Raw genomic sequence first — 20295 nt, forward strand, 5'->3', positions numbered from 1 at the left:
TGCTGCCTGGCTGGTGGCAGCAGACATGGGGTGCACTGACCTCACATGGGCCGCCGGCAAACTGCACCCTAGTGGGCAGCTGGGCAGTGAGAAGAGGCCATCACAGGTGTTGTTGGCATTTGCTCACCTGATCTGCATGCCTTTACTCCAGGAGCACATGTCCTTTCGCAGGAGGAGGTTGTTCAGCGTGATAGCCCCCACGATGTAGAACATCTGCTTGACCACCTGCTTGATCAGCTCGGGGTCCATGCCGTGCTGACACATGACCGAATGGAAGGAGTTGAGCTGCCGGAGGATGGAGTCCAGTGTGTAGGTGCCCTCATCAGCGATGCTGGAGGTGCGCTTCCGTAGCCCCGTGGGCTTCACCCCGGACACACCCTGAATGGTCTCATGCTCCAGCATGCCTGAGACTGCAGGAGTAGTTCAAGTTAAAAGAGCAGATCTGAAAGGAAACCTTTTCATGTCCATACACACATATTTAAACACACATTCAATGCAGGAAAATGATCTGGGCATCAACACAGAGGGGGAAAGAACTCCCCCCCGCAAAATGAATTCTGGATTTTCAACTTTAATGAAGAAATAATTCTTATATGCAAAATTTTACCAAGAAATTAAGAAATCTTAATGGTGTAGTTTCTAAACTACGAAGCAGCAGCCTTATAATAAATAGCACCAGTGTGTGGTGCTGTGTGAGGGTTTCTGAGAGAAGTACGCAGCAGGCAGGGAGAAGATGAGCGTTCCCTAGGCCATGTGAGCCCCAGAGGCAAACAAATCAAGTAGCAAGAAAGGCAGGAGCCTGGGCAGGGGTCTTGGAGGAGACCTGGGAGGGGCAGTTGTGCAGGGCTGGAGAGCTGGGCCCTCCTTGCCCCAGGCTCCCAGAAGGGCAGGGAATGCTGGGGTTAGCCTCCACCTCCCAGGACTCAATCCTCCCCCCTGGAGCAGTGCTGCTCTCTCCCTTGTGCTCTCCAGGCAGCATGTGGCTTAACTGTCTTCTAGGATGGTTTGGGATGCCCACTCCTGGACTGGGGGCCCCTTGAGAGCAAGGGCCAAGCCCGATTCACCTTTATTTATCCTAGTGCTCCATGCAGCTTCCACAGAACCTCATTCAGAGTCAACACATTTGCTGTTGTGGAATCACTGGGAGATGGGGTGGTTGGTAAAATGAGACACCTCAGAGATAAACTGCTTGTTTAGCCAATAAAAACAGGCAAAAATGGAAAAAAAGGTTGGCTGAAGCTGACCTTCTTTGTATCTGTCGCCTTTTGCATTTTAGGTGACCTAGACTGCTTTAAATTCATGACCTCTTAGGACATCAATCCCCAACCTTTTTGGCACCAGGGACCAGTTTTGGGGAAGAGAATTTTTCCATGAACTGGCATGGGATGGGGCACACACACGAGCCCGTAATTCGAGTGAAGCTTCACTGGCTCACCACTCGCCTCCTACCGTGCAGCCTGGCTCCTAACAGGCCACAGAGGAGGACTGGTCCGTGGCCGTGGGGGTTGGGGGCCCCCGTCTTAGGGGATGACTAAAAAAAATCACTGCCATCTCACATGGTTTCCTCAGCCTTTTGTGTTTCTAGTTGTTTGACTGTGTGCTTAGGATAGAAAATGTAACGCCATGAGTCCACAGAAGGGAAATAAAGAAGTTGTAGAAGTGAGCAAACACGTGGGTAGGGCAAGAAAGGGCAACTTGGAGTAGTTTTCAGAGGCTGCTGATAATTTGCCTGAGGATAAGAGTTTGGTAAGTTAAAAAACACCTTTTTTTTTTTTCAATCAATGCACTCAAAATTAGCAGCCTGCAATTTGTACATGCCTCCTAACCCCTACTTCAAATATGCAACACACTACAAAGTGTAACAGAATACATAAGCAAACATCCAGAACCAGTGCACACATGTAAAGACAGGCACATGGAATCACACGTTAGCTGAATGCACAGCTATATACAGAAATAGAAACACCCCCACCCCAGTGGCTCATCGAACAAGAAATTGCTCCAAGTTGGCTTTAACAATTCCAGAGGGACCATGAGGCACACAACTTGGCATGGGGTGTCAGACCTGTCCTGTCGGCACCGTACTCTCCCAACCTGTTTACTGCAGCCCGTTAACTGGGCAAAGTGCAGACCCTCTGCAGACCCACCGATGTGTAAAGTGTTTCTGAGCACTGGAAAAGGAGTGAGATCCACTGCTGGGCATAGAGCACGGCCCGACGTTTAAGGCAGAGATGTTCTACATGGAGGAGGGGAACCAGACACTGCTATTTGGTCACGTGGAAGCCCGGACTTTGAGGTATCCCAGTTTGTCATGGCTAACACCCCATGTTCTGGGATTCCCCAGCTTTCTTTAAGACTGAGAGTCTTACTACTTGATGTTCTCCATTTGAATATGTGCCCAAAATGCGTGCCACTGGCGGTCATCTACTGGTGGGCAGGGGAGGCGGGCAGACCTTGATGTCAGCAACGCCCCGGCCTTACCGATCATGGGCTGAAGGATGTTCTCCAACACTCGCACCAGCTGCTGGTAGATCTGAATGGCCAAGTCACTTAGCACCTGCCGGTACTCAGCCAGGTCGAAGTTGGTGAGGCAGTGTTCATTCTGGCGCGACGTGTTGTGCTTCATGAAGCCCTGGAGACATAATGCAGGGTTAATGACGCACATGAGGTAAATGTCCCTTCTGTCCGTCCAGCTCGTCTGGCCGGCCCCTCCCTGCTCCTTCTCTCTCTCTGAAGAGTTTCCGTCCAGCCCACACATGAATGCCAGGATAACCATTTTCTGTGCTGCGTTATTTGTTTCCCTCTTAAAATTCCACTTCTTACTAGCTTTTGAATAATATCTAAACTTGGCAACCTAGCATTTAAGCCTTTCCAACAGCAATGTCGATGAAATAAGATGGGAGAACTTAATTTTAAAAATTAATGTGTTTTCACTTATGAAACAGGAAGTCAAATACTAAATTATCTAAAGTACTAACCTCTTAAACTTCGTTCATGAAATATAGTCCTCTTTATAAATACTGTACACAAAGGGCACACATCATGTTCTTAAAATAGGTCAATTTCTACAGAGACTGGGACATAAAGAAAGATTTGCCTTTCATGGTATCCATACATGATTTTTATCTTTTGGTACTACTTGTTAGACTGGAAAGCCAACTGTACAAGAGGGACCTTTGTCACATATTGCCTGACAAAAGCAACAGCCTACTTGGTGGATCCTGCCCACAGTCAAGCATCTGCCTCCCTACAACCTAGTTAACCACTCAACATGGTCTAGAAGCGGGAACGACGAAACAGTTCAGGACCCGTCTGGGGGACTCTGACCCATCAGTCCCATCTTCTCAGGGGCCATATCTTGCTCATATTTGTATTTCCCATTATTTGCTAGGACAGGCCTCTGCCCGCAGCCTCTGTCCGGGTGCTCAGAAAGTGCTACTGCTCAGCTTCTCTGTCTATTCTCCTGGCACAAGATGGGGAGGCATGGAGAGCAGTGGCTGAGGGCAGAGTCTCTCAGAGGCGGCCGAGCCCAGAATCCCAGCTCTGCTCGTTGTGGCTGAGAGGACTTGGGCAAACAGATGAACTTCACCGAGCTTCTATTTCTTCATCTGTGAAACTGGGTTACAATCCCTACCTCATAGAAATGTAGTAAGAATTAAATAACATAATGTGTGGTAAGTATTGTCTGATACCTACTAAGCAGCTCTTACTAAGTTATTAATATGTGACAGTTTTGAAAAATTAGAGTCTGTCAAACAACTGATGAACACAACACCACAAACAAAAGCTGAACAGATTTTTGGGCGTGTCTTAACTTATCACCTTTAATGCATTATAGCAAGCGGAAATTAGTTAAATTTTAAAAACAGTCCTTGAATAGCCCACATATTGACAAAAATTCATTTTTGCAACTATTCATTGATCAATGCTCATTATATATCTCCTGTGTTTTTCACAATACCAGCTCTCAAAGGTAAGAAACTAGCTCTGTAAGTAATAAATATCAAACCAAGCTATGAATTTCCAAGGCACTTCTGAATTCAGGTTTCTACATTAACAAATGGTTAAACGTTTTCCTTAAAAATACCAGAGAAAGTATAGCATGCTGGGTTTTTTTTCTTTTTTCTTTTTTTAGTATGCTGGTTTTGTAATCAGGATTTTCTCACCTCTTCTCCACTGTACTGCTTCAAACAGTGCAAAAATCGGCAAGTGTTAGAGAGCCAGAAGGAAACAGTTTCAAAATCATCACCTCTTTTCTGAAAGAGAGAATAAGCTTAAATGTGTTTTTTCTTTAGGGAAATAAAAACCTGAAAATAACTGTACAGACACCAGAAGTCCCATTTCTTTCAGTTACCATTATAAACAATTATAAAAATAAATGACATTGCAATTGTAAAGTCTTACATCATTGCTAGAGAATTTCAACCACTGGGTTCATTGGTTGGTTTTCACTTTGCTTCGTATCTGTTGTTTTTCTGCCATGAGAAAATGACTCCCAGTGATTCACTGCAGATGTCAGCTTAGCAGAAAAAAATTCTCTAAGCCAGTGCTTACCCCCACTTACTTCCCTCGGGGTTACTGAGGGGAATCAAAGGGCTAAAAGCACAAAAGAGAACCACAAAGATTGGGAAGCACTGAAACCCAGGTTAGATTAAAAATCTTGTCAATGATATAAGATACAGCTGCTCAGCAGTGAATCGGCAAGGGCCGAAGGAAGTCCTGAGCTGGGCAGTCGCCGGGGGAAGAAGCTGCCTGGCTCTTCATCAGGACTGTGGCCATCTCACAAAGCCCACTGCTAACCCAACACAGGAACGGGAGACAGATGTACTTCAACTCAAACAAGGGTGTGAGACAAATGTACAGCAATCTGAAATGGTGTCAAAGGGTGTTATGTTCTAATACCCTCTCTTCAATCTTTAAACAATTTGGTACAATAATTAGTTAAATTAGATAAAAGCCTTCTTGCATTAAGATGAGAGGGAGAAAACCTTATGATCTGGTTTTGTTGTCTTTGTCAGAGTTGACTCAAATAGTAAAGCTGTGTATCTAAGGACAACATAGCATCAACACCAAAAATGAAATGAGTTATACTCAGAAGACATTCATCAATTGTTTTTAATGTTAAATCTTCCGAAACCCCATGCTTCAGTAACCACTGCACAGTGTAACTGCATAGAACACCTTAGCAATAGGGACTGAGAGCTGGCATTTGTCTAAAGTTCATGACCATGTGCTGGGTTGGGGGGGGTGTGTTTCATGGGTGCACAACAAAATGAATGTACTTAACGCCACAGAGCTGTTCGCTGAAAATGGTTGAGTGGTACACTTTTTTGTTATGTAGATTTTGCAACTATAAAAAATATTTCATGAGAGCCACCTTAGATTTGAGAGCCTACTGGGCATGTTACCTATCCACTTATCTCCATCCTAAAAGGTCTCCTTAAGTCAGATAATCAGAAAGCAAAGTACCTGGAGCACATTCTCTTAGCTCCTCACAGAAACATCTGAGTTAAAACTAAGAATATTCACTGTTTTTCTAGAGAGTCAGGAGGAGGATTATGCAACGTGTCTTGGTGATTACTGAGTTATTATGTAGGACTTTCTGCTCTATTACATAAGTTTGCTGCCTTCTCCAAGTCTTCTCTTTCAGGTTAGCACCTGAGTGTTGTTTCTCACGTGGAATCAGGCATTTCAGGTTAAAAGGAAAATTATGGGTAAGTTGGAAAAAATGGGAAAAAAGAACAATTTTTAATATTTTATCAGGTAATATTTTTATATGAATGAGCCATATATTAGTGAACTTAATATTTATTTTAACTACAACATCATATTCCCTACATATAATGGACTCCAATAAATACTTTAAATTTTTAAGACCTTACAGCAAACTATTTGTCTATGAAGAAACAATTTATTCCACAATTAAATGCAATCATATCAAATTAATTTTGATTCCTGTTCAACCCAGCCCTGCTCTGAAAGAAGGTATGTAGGCGATCTGTAAGGACGAATGTCCCCTACAGTGGACGGCAGCAGTTAAGCCTGGAAAGTGTTCAGAACTGGCACCTTAGCTCTCGGCTAAGGAAGGAAAAGTACTTTGGTGCAGAGTCTGTCAGTAATATTTACTAAGAGAATTTTGTGGAATATGAACTGACCTTTAATACTTTTTTGATGCTGTTAATTGTTGATGTTAGCAACGACCTTACTTTCTGATCGTCATTCAGGTAGTCAGCATGTCGAACACACATAAATAGGATATATGCTGGTAACCCTGGAATCAAATTGACTGCTACACCACGTGGCTTCAGCTCTGAAAAAAGAGAGAAAATAATCTCATATAACTGTGAGAGTCACGAGAAATGCTTTTAGAGATAATAAAAGCACAGTTCCCATGTAAGAGTCAATCATTCAGGGTAAATGGGTCATATAGAAAAGCATATTTTAATGGCTCAGTAAGAGAAGTGCCTGAGAGAGGGAGCACGTGAATTTTAATTGTCTATGCGATGACAACCCCCCAATTTCTCTCTCCTGCCCTGACTTCTCCCTTGATTTCCAGTCTCCTGTAGCAAATGCCTTCTTGGCATCTCCATTCAGACACATCAAACTGAGCCCTTCCAAACCAAACTCGATTCCCTGTGGCACCAGCTCTTCCAGGAGTTGTTCCCATCTCAGCAAATGGCAGTTCCCACCCGCTAGCTTCTCAGGTTATAAACCTTGTCATCATCTTTGACACCTCTTTTCCTCACACATCTAATCCATCAGCAAATCCAGTTGGCTACACCTATGAAACACACCCAGAATTCAACTACTAGCTGCCTGAGGCTAGGCCCCCATCATTTTCTCCTGGATTTTAGTGAAGCTTCCAAATGGGTCTCTCTGATTCACCCCTTAATCCCCAGTGGTACATTTTCACACAGCAACCAGAGTAATTCTGTAAGAAAATAGAGGTCAGATCATGTCACTCTAGTTATGAAAATCTTTTAAGTAGGTTCTTACCTCGTTCATTTACAAAATGAAGTCCTCGCTGTGGTCTATGTGATGTGCATGGCTCTGTCCCCTCCCCAGGTCCCTGGCTCCAGTGAAATCAGCCTCCTTGCTGTGGGTTGAGCATGCCAGGCACATGCCCACCCCAGCGCCCACGTGCAAACTATTTTCTGCCTGGGATGTTCTTTCCTCAGATGATAGCATGAATTGCCTCCTTACTTCCTCGGCTTTTGTCAAAAGACCACCTTATCAGAGAGGCCTTTCCTGACAACTCCATATACACAAGTACACCTGCCTTCACTCTTTATCCCTTTTACCCCGTTATATATTTGTTTTTTTCCTCTATTTTCTCTTGCACTGGAATGTAATAGGAACTTTACCTTGTTACTCAGTACCTAGAAAATGCTTGGCACATAGTAAAAGCATACTAAATATTTATTGAACTGATGAATCTTTGTTTAAATTTTATGCTTAAAACCTAGTGGTTCCTTAACATTTTTTAAAAAAGAGAAACATCAATATGTTGTTGCCTCTCATACGCCTCATACTGGGGATCTGGCCCATAACCCAGCCATGTGCCCTGACTGGGAATCAAACCAGTGACCCTTTGATTCTCAGGGCAGTGCGCAATCTACTGAGCCACACCAGCCAGGGCACATTTTTGCTAAATAAAGATCATATTGAAACTTAAGCACCTGTGCACCTACATACAGTACTAAGTTGAATGCCAGGAACCTTAGGCACATTAAATCAGGTATAACTGCCAATCACACTGCTGTCACCCTGGCACCTGGGGGAGGAGTGCTATGCAAAAGCTGAAAGGTTTTCGGCTTTCTCAGTTCACAACTTTCAGGCTGTGTACACTCCCTAATCATTCCCCACTCTCGTCTGAAAAGTACTCGTGCAGAGCCAGTGGGCTCGCACTCAACCGTAGAGGCCTCATGCTGCTCTCAAGTGCTTCCCCCACGCCCTTCATTTGTCCAGACCCCTTCTTCCATTGCTGGAATATTTTCCTTAATTCTTTTGTTATTTTTCCCTATTATTGAACTGTTGTTATTGATATATTTAGTCATACACTTTCTAGGAAAGTAGGGAAAACAAATTCGGGAACTTAAATGGCCTAGAACAGTGGCATTCAACTGTGGATACACATCAGAATCCCTTGAAGGATTTTTTAAAAAATTAGATGTGGCCAGGCTCTTCCCTCTAGAGATTTTGATGCCACCAGTCTGTGGTGGGACCATGCAACAGTACTTTTCAAAAGCTTCCAAGGTTAGTCTAACGTGCAGCTAGAGCTAAGAAGGCCTGGCCTCAAGGGATCCTCACAGAGGGACTTGCCTCTGGGGCGAGTGTCCCTGCACTTTGACCGATGACACACCATGTGGTCAGGACACTTCTGCAACACTATAATGCAGAGTATGTAATGACGATTAAAGAAACTGGTGTTGAATATTTCAAATATTAGTGACTAGTCTCTCCCACCACTGACGCGTGTACCAGAAAGCCTTCTTGTCCTGTGCAGAAAATACCGCCCTCTCTCTCTCTGTCTCCATTTTCTCTCTTGTTTATCAATGGACACAGCCAAAAAAGGGCTGTCTGCAAGCCAGCAAGAGGTCTCACCAGGAACCAAACTAATTGGTACCTGGCTCTTGGGCTTCCTAACCTCCACAACTGGGAGAAATAAATGTCTGTTGTTTAAGGAAGAAAAAAAAAGAATAGAAAAAAGAAAAGGAAAATACTTGCCCAGAATCAGGTTCTTAACAAGCTTTTGCTCATCCTCCTTCTTGTACTCCAGCATTCCTTGGAAATCCTTCTCTTTCCTGGGAATGTTGACTGGACGGATAGGCTCATCAATGATCTGCCCTGGGGATATGCTCTCCATCTGGCCCACTTCATAAAAAGCAACATGAGAAGATAATGTTTTCCAGGTAGAAAAGGTGAGAAGGTTCCATGTTCTTATATTTTAAATGATAAATTCAGTAACAACAGAAACATGCTGCATTTGCCACTTCACTGCCCTGTCTTTAAGTACCCTTTCTGCCAACATTGGCTGTAGGTGCAAAATCAGGGGGTGATGCCACTGGTGGCCACTAGTGCTCGGCTGCTCTCAATGTCAATGTCAGAGAAGCTTACTTGATTTAAAAGCATTTTTTAAATAAGAAATTTACTGTGTAATAAGATTAAATGTCACCAAAGTAAGTGGTTTAACTTCCTGGTTAATGAATCATTATCAATCATAAATGATTAAAGATATTTAGATTTTAATCACAGAAGGAAAAACATAATAGTCTACAAGGGGGAAGAAAGAGTATGGAAGATTCCCTTTCACATTTAGTTCTATGAATCTAGTCATTAAGGAAAAAGACCATTTACTTTAAATCTATCATTGCAATCAGTTCAGACCACGTCAAGATAGCTGGTAGGACAGGGTTTCTTCACACTAGTTGATGTGAAATGTATTATTTCTTTACAGAGGCTTCCCAAGGCAAAGACCTAACTTTCCCCTGCTGTCCCTCATTCCCAAAGAACTCACGAGCAGATAAAACCACTTCCAATTAATGTGATTTCCCAAAAACTATTCAGTTTTTGTTTGTTTTTAGTACAGTGCTGAACGTCCTGCCTCAATGTTGCAACTGTTAAAGCACAACCACTGGCGAACAGCCTTTTAGATGTGAAATGTGGTCACTACTGTCACTAGCAGCTGCTGGAGAAGAATTATGCTAAGGATTAAAAAAAGTCTCCAGTATCATCTCAAAACAGAACTGAATGGGGAATGCAAGAGAAGAGATGGGAACACATGAGTTAGTTACGGTGGTATTTGTGGAGACACGCTAGTAGGCAGGTTGTTTTATCGGTAGGAAGGGCACAGTTAAGAAATCTATTTGGAGTTCAGAGGCTTGCTGGACAAATGCAGATCAGATGCATCAGAAAGTTTAATGTTGCCGACTGCACAAGGTGTCAGTCGTGCTGCTCCTGTCTCTCTCAGGCCATCCCTGTGTTAGTTCTCGGAAGCGAGTTCCACAGGAGGAGGTTATCAGAGAGAACGCCCATCCCTGTCAGTGCTCTTGCTTATGAAGCAGAGAGGCTGGTGACTCCCTGTGCACCTCTTGCTACAGCCGCACACACCAGGACTGCCAGAGCTGAAGATCACCACTGTCCATCAATACTACGGTATCTAAGGGGTGATCATCCTGTGACTGGACAAATCAGCACTGTGGCATCTAGTGCTTCAGATGCTTGGTGCCACCTGGAAGCCACAGGGCTAACTGGAAACTGTATGTGTCCACACAAGAGATACACGGTTTAGACTATTCAGTTTTACATATATAATTTCTGGAGTCAGTTTAAACACAACAGCATCAGGATTTTAAAGTCCACACAAAGTGGCCTCACATAAAATACAAAATAATAGCATCCTCAGCCACAATCCTAAGAGGGCAGATGGGGAGGAAATAGGTTCAGCACATTAAGTTTACCAATAAGTGCACATATTTGGCTCCGTATGACACAAAGAGAATGCTTTAAACCTACTGATTTCATCATACCAATGGGGCCATTGATTATGAAATAATGCTATTTTATATAACACTAAAGAAGGAAAACACTGCCGATTAAGCTGCAACCCATCAACAGTCGTGAGACACATCCTGATTTCAGAGATGTTAAAATGTCAAAAACTGTGTACCTCAGCATTTATGAAATATGCTGAATATTTTTATTAAGAGATTTCATGTTTTAAAAGAAAGCGTCACTTTCTTTTTACAAAATCTCTAACCAAGATATTTTTGGTCCTGTATAAAAGTGTCAAAGTTAAAATCTGCCATATTTCTAAAATTTTTCTCTGCCTTTTTTAAAAAGATTCTATTTATTTTTAGAGAGAAGGGAAGGAAGAAGGAGAGGGAGAGAAGCATTGATGTGTGAAAGATACATCCATTGGTTGCTTCTTGCACACCCCCAGATGGGGACCTGGCCTGCAACCCAGGCATGTGCCCTGACTGGTAATAAAACTGGTGACCTTTTGGTTCACAGGCTGGTGCTTGGTCCACTGAGTCATACCAGCCAGGGCTTTCTCTGCCTTTGAATTCCCCCCAGAAATTTAAATCTTTAAAAAAACTTGGATAAAATATAGATGTTAGCTCGATGTAACTTTGATTCAGTTAGCAAGTCATCTCTGTACTAATTTAAATAAAATGCCAGCCCTTATACAGCAGCAGTTAAATATCAAGTCTGAAAGGAGAAGCCAGGATGCTGCCCCAGTTTTCAAAGACTCAAGAGACCTTGGGGGATACTCAGTTTAATACTCCATCTAATACAGACACCCTTCTAGAAAGACCTGAAGCAATCCCTATTTCTATTTCATAGATTCTTTATAGTTGAGGGAAAAATATTTCTAAACCTTTTTGGTCTGGAACAGGAAAGGACACTAGAATTTTTTTAAATGTATTTTTCCTCACTTTGGTACCAGGAAGATCTTGATCTCAGGCTTAATTGAGACAGCCAAGAAAATCCCTATAAGTAGAGAGATGCTATTGGAAATATGACATGAAGGAGAGAGGTCAGCAGCCCTCAGGAGGCTTGAGTTCTGCTCACAGTTTGGTCACTAACTGGCTGAGACCTGGGATGTTGCTTAGAACTTCTGGGCCTCAGTTTTTTCTCCTATAAAATGATTAACTCATTTCTAGAATTCTTTAAGTTCCAAATTCCTTGACTCCATCAAAATCGAGATGGAACACCCACTCCTGGATTAAAATATAACCCAAAGCAGATCAAATTTTGAAACATTCTCCATTTAGCTATGTAATTTCTGCTAAAATAATATATGTTGGCATTAAAAAAAAAGTTTTCATTGGCTTCTAAAACAATCTCTGTAATTAAGCGTAGCCCATAATAGGAGGCAAGAGTCTTGCTATTTTCAACCAGAAGAACTTAAGGATATTACAGTATATATTTTAAAAAATATAATAAGATTTTTAAATGTGCCCAGCATTTTCCGTATAACAGAGCAGAAGGCGACAGGAAGAGAAGAGTGCGGGGAGAGTCTCGTCACCTTTATTCTCTAGCTTTGGGAGGTGGGGGGGGGGGGCTGCTCTCAGCCACTGGCCAGCCAAATAAAGACCTCATTTTATTCTTTAGATATGTATCATTTCACTCAACTTTTCTTAGAATATTATAACATCCTTTTTGCTTAATCTATGAATTGCCTTCTCAAGAGCTACTTACACATTTGAGAAAATAGCTGGCAGGACAATTTAACAGACAAATTGATTTCTAATTGATTCTGGCTTAAAGTGGCTAATATCCCAATCTATCTCTTCAATTAAAGCTGAGTAAAAACTTAAAATAACACGTGAAACCATTAGAAGTTTTAAATAATAATCTCACAAATTGATGCCCTGGAAATCAAGTTTTTTTCAAGCAAATACTCTGCTATCTAATTATCATTTCATGATGTAATTAGTGTGGAGTTCAGTGCAGAAAAGTTCTCTGAATAAAGGTTTTTAAAGTTTTGCCAACAGACATTGAGCCTGTGTGTGTGAATGGAGGTTTAAAACATTATTCAGATATGTAATATCTGAAGCACATAATGCTAAAGGATTATATAAAAATATGACAGCAAAGTAATCTGTTTTCTAAATATATCTTTCAGCACGTGTATATCCAAGGGAATAATATACTCTTCACAGTACACATCAATGATGCCATTTATGGAACAATTACAATAGGTCAGATACTATGCTAGGTTCTGTGCAAAAAAGGGAAATAACAGGTGGTCCCAAGCTCAGGAAGCTCACAGTCCATTGAAGAAGTCAACAATTCAAACAGAAAAACTGCTAAAAATATGACAGTGAAAAACCATAAAAGATGTGAGTCAAATTGTGGTACATAGAGGGCAGAACCATAGGCCTGTCCAGGTGATCAGAAAAGGATGCTCTTGAGGATGCAGCACACATCTCTGATTCCAAAGGATGCGCAGAATTTGACCAAGAGAAGCAGGAAGACCAAACAGAAGAACAGTTATGGTAGGCCTGGCATGTTGGGGAATGAAAGCCACACAGAGTGAGTCATGGTAATTACTGTGAACGTTCCCAGTGTCAGGGACTCTTCACTCTTTGAGCCAGGCAAAAATCAGTCAGAGTGACACGGAGAGAACGATTGGGGAGTCAGACTGCAGAGCATCAGTTCTGGTCAAAATGACACTAGGCTGCATAGACTTGAAGACCTTTCCAAAGAGGGTGCCTAAATCTCTCCAACAGTGAGAGTGTTGTTGGAGTAAATGCAAAATTGAGCCTCAGCCTGCTCACTGCTATAATCCTGGACCCTAGATAAACACCTACTGAAGGAACAAACATAGTAGTGCACAAGATGAGATTCATTTGTATATAATAACAACTGATGTTTAATTCATTCTCAAGGTATTTTCCTATCATCATCATATATAAATCATGAGATGTTTTTACAAATCTTATTTCTTTATAATTCACTTTTTCTTATTTACCTCTCTTTTTATCTGCATTATATGGTTAAGTTCTCTGAGGATACAGACTTTGTCTTACTCATCTTAGTATCCTTAATACTAAGAAAAACAGTGATAATAATAAGTTACATATAGCATTTACTGTGTGTCAGGAACTATACTAATGCATCCCATATGTTAACTCATTTATCTTTACAAACCACATCAGGTAGACCATTCTCATTCTCATTTAACAGGTGGGAAAAGTGAGGCATTGAGAGATTCAGTAACCTGCCCAATATCAGATGACTAATAACACAAGGTTAGAATCTGAACCCCAGAGACTTGGCTCCAGAACCCATGCTCTTATCCTCTATGCAACACAACCTAGCACAGTGCCTGACGGATAGAAGACAGTCATTGATGTTTGCTGAATGGATTCTCCTGCTTTGTAAATATTTACTACAATGACAAGAACATTTTCCCCCATCTTGCAATGAAAGTACCCACTTCACAGACACTAGGTTTGCTGAAAGTCACTTCTGTTCCCATCACTGATATTCACATGCAAACCTATTAGGCCATTAGTATAGTAATATAAAACCAAGATTCAGCAATTGTCATAAAACATGTTTGAAATACCTTCTAATTCACCAATTTTTTTGGCAAAAACTTTCAGTTGTTTTTTCAGTTTCCGTACAGTCTTATCTTGCTTTTCAAGTTGCTCCATCAAATCCTAAAGATAAAAATGAGAAATATAACAGCAAGGTCAAAACAGGTCTTCTAAAATGCACAGGAGGAAAGCAGACACAAAACCACAGAAACGGTGCTGTTAGTTTCACAGAAAAGCTCATCGGTGGAGCCACCACCTGGCGAACACTGGCAGGCATGGGAAACGCAGCTACAACAAAAGCCAAATGTTAAAATATATAATGCAGTAAAATCCTTTTCAGCGTGATGGACAGCAGGCTCACTGCAGAGTCTTTTCCAGTAGACTCCATGTGGGCAACAATTCCGTAAAATGTCCGTAAAATGTACTGCTACTTCAGCGGAATGTTTTCTTTTAAAGGGGAAGAGGCAAAATAAATTTTGATGAGTACAAAACTGTTTTGTGGAAAGTTTTAAGGACAGTCGAACTTAGGTAGGGGCTTTTAACTTCTGACTTCCATCACACTGCAAGCCTGGTGTTAATAACAAACCAAACATGACAATGGACACTGGACACTGACAGAGGTGACATCACTGGCTGAAAGACAGCTGTAGAGAGAAACAGGTTTCGTAAGAAGTTTTTGAAGAGACCTCCTGGGGAGGAGCACACAGCCCCTCAGGTACAGAGAGCTAAAAGGAGCGAAGAAGACAACAGAAAAGCATTCTGAATTTACATACAATCATCCGTTTGTAAAGTGAAATCCGATATGATTGATACTTCTTAGGGTCATCTGCATGTAATTCCTCAAAATACTGAAAAAACAGGCACAATGGATATTTGTTTTTCTCTGTGTCTTTGAGGGGAATATCTCTCAGTGAAATCAATTTTAAAATATTTTAAGACTTAGTGAAACAGTATATACTCAAAAGCCTCTGATTTGTTACCTGCCACTGCCCTCTAATCTCTGTAGTATAGATAATTCCAATTTTACACATATACACATATATTTTCACATGCTCAGAGGAAATAGGTCAAAGCCAGGATGCCACCATTTAGCAGGTAAACAAACTGGTGGTCTTTGGTCCCCAGGTGAGGCTGTTCTGTTCTGATTTCACTCCTCAGCCCCTTTCACCAGTTGCTGCACTTTTTTGCTGCCAGCAGCTGCGCCAACAGTAGGGAGAGCAGATAAAATGGAAGTGAGAATAATGGCAACACTGGCACTCCTGTTTGAAGGTGGGATGGCTGGCAAGAAGCTGTGAGCCTTCCTTCCCTCACAGGCAGCATGGGGGAGGCCTATGAAGCATGTTCACTGGAGGAGGAAGAAAAGCCACCTCTCTGTGCTGGGGGGTGAGTGGGAGGGCGGGTTATGCAGGGCAGTGTTTCCAAGAACGAAGCCTAGGTTCACAGCTGCTATAATATTCTGCTCAAGTGCTCCCTAAAGAAATGCACAATTAAGACTGAGAAGCTAAAATGATTTTGAAAAAGTGCATCATTCCCTGTATTTAAGTTTGAGTCCATTCTCCTGAACTAGCAATCAGGGAGGTAGGAGAAGCAGCTGACCTACAAAGGGTTTTCCTGAATCTCAGACAAACTCATTAACTAGACCACCAGCTTAGAATTTGGGGGTTTACTTTATTTTTGTATTAGCTATGGAAAACCACCAAGAAAATTAATACTACAGATGAGGCTGCAAGAGAATGCATAACCGACTGGGTGAAAGAACTCGGGAATGTGCTGCCCAGAAGCGTCTCTACTGCATGGTTTCACCTTGTGTGTGAAGACAATCATTTGTAAGCAGCAAATTTATACAATGATCAATCATTTTCATATTATTTAGTATGCTTATCAATTCTTAGGCATTTAAGCATTGTTAGTTAAATTTAAGCAACAACAAACTTGAGTAATGAAATGACATTTCAAAAATAGTTCATGATTCAGAAATTTCCCCCACAAATCAGTGACATTTCAGTCACTTGGGAAACAGTCCGAACATTGCCCTTGGCCTTGTCTCCCCTCCCCACAGGGCAGCCCCCCACAGCATGCTGTCCTCCTGGCCTCGCAGGGACAGACAGGCTGGGAAAAGAATGCCTTTGGATTTTGCTTCTGATTAATAAAAAAGGCTAGTTACACAGATGGTACTAAAAACTATCTGTAATGTAAAATGATCACTAAAGGAGTAACAGAGGGATAATTCAGATTGTTAAATCATCAGAGAAAATCCAAACTATTTATTATAGATCATTACAACCCTGAATTAAAACAAAAAAAGACAAAACACTACCAGTCCTAGTTTTTTTCAAAACCAGGCTGACACTGTAATATAGATTTTATATAGAAATATGGATATCAAAAGCCTGGCATACAGTTGGGTGATACCTTTCAGGCCCTCCAAGTGAGGTCTAAGAGAGCCTTCTGTGAGACACACAACCTGGACACATGCCTGGTTCATTTCTGCCAACAGAGTCCTACTTTCCTCGCTCCGTCTCTGTCGAGTAAGACGGTAACAAGTGTGGGGCAGTGAATTTTCCCAACAAGAAACTAGGAGCACCCTGCAGAGCTCCACAATGCCTGCTGGGGAGCACTTGGGCCAGGCCCCTGTCCTCACCAAGTTCTCGTTGGTCAGCCGGGTGATCTCGTGCTGCAGGCTGGCCTCGATGCGGGCCTCCGGGGGCAGCTGCAGGTTCTGGGCCAGCAGCTGCTGCTGCCGGTTGTTCTCTTCCTTCAGGCTTTGGATCTCCCCACGGAGGGCTTCGGCCTCGTTCTCGTGGCTCCTCTTCTGAGACTGGAGCTGGGATTCCAGGAGCCTGTGAAGAAGCCACACAGACAGGGAAGGGAGATGCCACAAGAGTCCCTGCCTGGTGGGGGCAAGGCTTCGTGCTCACTTCAAGGGCAGGAAAAGCGAGGATGCAAGCAGCTGTGTAACCTCTGACCCAAGGTCAGGAAACTCCAACAAGACCAGAGACAGATGCGAATGCTCACATTTGTGTCTTTCTGAATTGTGGACCCTGCCACAAGTATCAAGTTCTCAAAGGCCTTGAGAAGCAGGAGAATTTTAGCTTTATTCCTTCACCAGAATGATGAGTAAAATAATTAAAAGACATAGCTTTAATCTGGCTGGCTACATTTACAAATAAGCATTTAAGTTGGCAAAGACAGTACCTTTGCCACAAAATAACTTCACTACAGAGCAAGATTACAAACTCCTGGTCTAATTAAATATGCCTTTAAGAATTTCAGCATTTCTAATTTCAGGCAGAGGGTGCAACCAGAGTCCCATTTTTTTACTATCTACTCTTATCTGTGAAGAACAGAAAGGCTGGGGCGCTCCTCTGAAATATACACAGATTAGCCCAAATCTGGACAGGTAGTTCTGAAATTTCATATAAAGTATTTTAAATTTGTCATCTTCATTGTCCCCATAAACTTCCATATCAGTAACCTAAATCCTAAAGAGACATGGTTTTAGACCATAAATATTAATAGGACCAACAAAGTGGATCACTGCTTCTCTGAACACAAGCACACATGTCAGCTGCCCCGTAGGCAGACCACACCACTGGCAGTGAGAGCAGCAGAGAGGAAGAGCATGCCCCCATTACCTCGCTCCCTCACCCCTACCTCTACGTTCACCCCTTTTCTAAACACAAAGCAAAGTTACAGTTAGAAATTAATTAGCATGAAGAAAGCAAAGATGTTCTTTTACTCTAATCCCCTTGGTTACCAACTGCTGGGCAAAATGTATGGATGCCATTGCAAGCAAACTGTTAACAGAAGACTAAACATATTTTAGTGAGCATAAAATTTCAAGAATATTTGAACCAATAACACCACAAAGTTAATGACAATGGTTTATGAACAGAACAAACAAAGCAGAATAAGAAGCCCCTTGAACAAATAGCATATTAAGTATTTTTTACAACTTAATCACTAAAATGGTTATTTTTATGAGATTCTTAAGACACAAATATCACTAAAGCAGAAGAGTGTCTGTGTTAGAAAAATGTTGCTATTTCAATTTTATTTGCTTTCCCCTAAACATATTTAACATGTTGAGTCTGGGTAATTATTTTGAGCTGAAGCAATGCCGAAAACCCTCCAGATTTGCTGTTTCCCAAATCTGACCTTCATATAAGCACACAGAATGCCAAATCATGTGCTAAATACTGCTGTTAGGCAGCATGATAACCCTGGCTTGGCAAAAAAGTTTGTTTAGTTCTTTCCATACGATGGCTCTAGTAGTGCTTAGTTGTCTTTAATTTCATTCGAAAACAATTTTGTTAGATTGTATTGTGACAGTTGTCATATCAGAGTGCATTAAAAAAACAAAAATTGGTGAATTTTTGTGCAGCCATTTTAATATTGAAGATGGAAGAAGATATGCAACATGTTTGGCATATTACGTTTTATTATTTCAAGAACGGTAAAAATGTAATTGAAATGTAAAAGATTTGTGCATGGTATGGAGAAGGTGCTGTGACTGATTGAACATGTCCAAAGTGGTTTGTTTTGGCCAAATAATTCTTTGCTGTGGGGCTGTCTTATGCATTGAAAGATGTTTTAGCAGCACCCCTGGTATCTACCTACTAGAAGCCAATAGCGGGAGAAAGACGACATACTCAAAAATATTCAAATCCATAAGGTTATTGGTGAAAGTGAAAAATGTGTCTTTTATTTTACAGAAAAAACTGAGTGGACTTTTTGGCCAACCTGATAATATATAAGAATGCAGTCACATCACCATAGGCACATAACCATTAGAGTGATTATTATTCCAAACAAGGAACCACTAAGTAATAGGTATTAATCTTTTCCCCACAGTAGTGTGAGCTCTAGTTGAAAGGTTTTGGTTCTCTTCCAACTCCTTGTGAGATACTCTCAAGTTTTAGTGCCTGAAGGGAACACCAGATAGCATCTTTCACTTAATGGGCAGTAACTCTTCTATACTCCATCACTCTCTTTCAGCTTTAATAGCATCGCTGAGGTAGAGAGGGTTTTTAGGAAGGTATCTGACTGAACACTCTAAGTTTTACTGAAATTTACCTAGGAAGACAATTAATGTACAAGAAATATAGAGTTTAAAGTCGGGAAGCCACTGTTAGTAAGAAAAACAACAAATTAATAACATTCCATTTTGAGAAGACAAATATAACCTGTTGGCTTGTTTTAACCCTTCATTAACCAGCCACAGCTCTCCATCCTCATTCAGCTGATGGAAATCCACAGATGATCTTCCATGCAAAAGGAACAACAATGCAAAACACAAAGGAATATGGGATGGAATGAGATGATGATGGTCAACAGTGTCACATGGTATTTCATTATTTTATTGTCAATATTACTGATTTTGTTAAATACAGATAGCTTCAAGATGTTATTACAAAAATTATTTTTGGTTAATTTTTTAAAAAATGTGTGACATATAAATGGGTAGAAAATAAAAAAAAAATAATCAAGGATCTACAGCTATTTTTCCTGCAAAATAAGAAATGATTCGAAAGAGGATAAAGAAGTTATGTTTTTAACATTTTATCCATCTAGCAGAGTGATCTTACCACCTTAGAGACTAACCACAACAGTCACACACATACGAAGAGCTGCAGCTATCGCCTTCGCGAGGCAGTCTTCACAATCCATTTCAAAGTGAAGTTTTGAAATTAATATTAATAAATTAATAAAAATATTGTTGAGTGTTTGCTAAGTGTCAGTGTTATTCTATATTCTTCTGCACATATTTTTTCATTTAGTTCCCCCAGGAACCCAATATCTATCATTTGCCACAGTGCAAAGAAAGACACAGAGGCTTAGAAGTAAGATACCTGGAGGTTACACAGCGGGAACACAGTGGAGCTCAGGACTATCTGATGCCAGAGCCCAGGTTCTTGGTCCTCCTCCTAGACTTCTGTTGTTGAAATGATGTTTACATAAAACACATTCTAGAGCACGCTCTTTTATTTTCCACCTACCACCTGTCCCTGAAGAGTTCATCTATTTGCATGGTTTCAATTGTATTATTATATGCTCATGACTTATTTATATTTCAGCCCATGCATCTCTCCTGCTTTGGATCTATGTTTTCATATGCCTAATGGATTCTCTCCTTGGATGTCTTCCTAGCTCCTTAAATTTAATTTCTGTAAATCTACCAATCATCTCCACCCCATACTTCCCTACACCCAGACCCATGATCAAAAATGGCATCATCACATAC

The 20295-nt window shown here is 41.3% G+C and overlaps 1 protein-coding gene across 6 annotated transcripts in view; it reads right to left on the reverse strand.

The window, feature by feature from the left end:
• MYO5A (myosin VA) overlaps positions 1–20295 on the reverse strand; it is a 176943-nt gene that overhangs the window by 9327 nt on the left and 147321 nt on the right. For 2 of the 6 annotated variants that reach the window (XM_036033632.1, XM_036033625.1), the window contains 9 exons: positions 19238–19315; positions 16693–16891; positions 14825–14899; positions 14081–14174; positions 8728–8874; positions 6156–6310; positions 4167–4256; positions 2482–2632; positions 128–410 (listed from right to left, as the gene is read on the reverse strand). In XM_036033632.1, coding sequence (XP_035889525.1) covers positions 128–410; positions 2482–2632; positions 4167–4256; positions 6156–6310; positions 8728–8874; positions 14081–14174; positions 14825–14899; positions 16693–16891; positions 19238–19315 — 1272 coding nt within the window. The remainder of the gene's footprint in view (positions 1–127; positions 411–2481; positions 2633–4166; positions 4257–6155; positions 6311–8727; positions 8875–14080; positions 14175–14824; positions 14900–16692; positions 16892–19237; positions 19316–20295) is intronic. The other 4 variants (XM_036033649.1, XM_036033641.1, XM_036033646.1 and 1 more) reach the window with 3 other exon arrangements.

Source organism: Phyllostomus discolor, chromosome 1 (assembly GCF_004126475.2).
Source record: "Phyllostomus discolor isolate MPI-MPIP mPhyDis1 chromosome 1, mPhyDis1.pri.v3, whole genome shotgun sequence".
NCBI classification, from domain to species: domain Eukaryota; kingdom Metazoa; phylum Chordata; class Mammalia; order Chiroptera; family Phyllostomidae; genus Phyllostomus; species Phyllostomus discolor.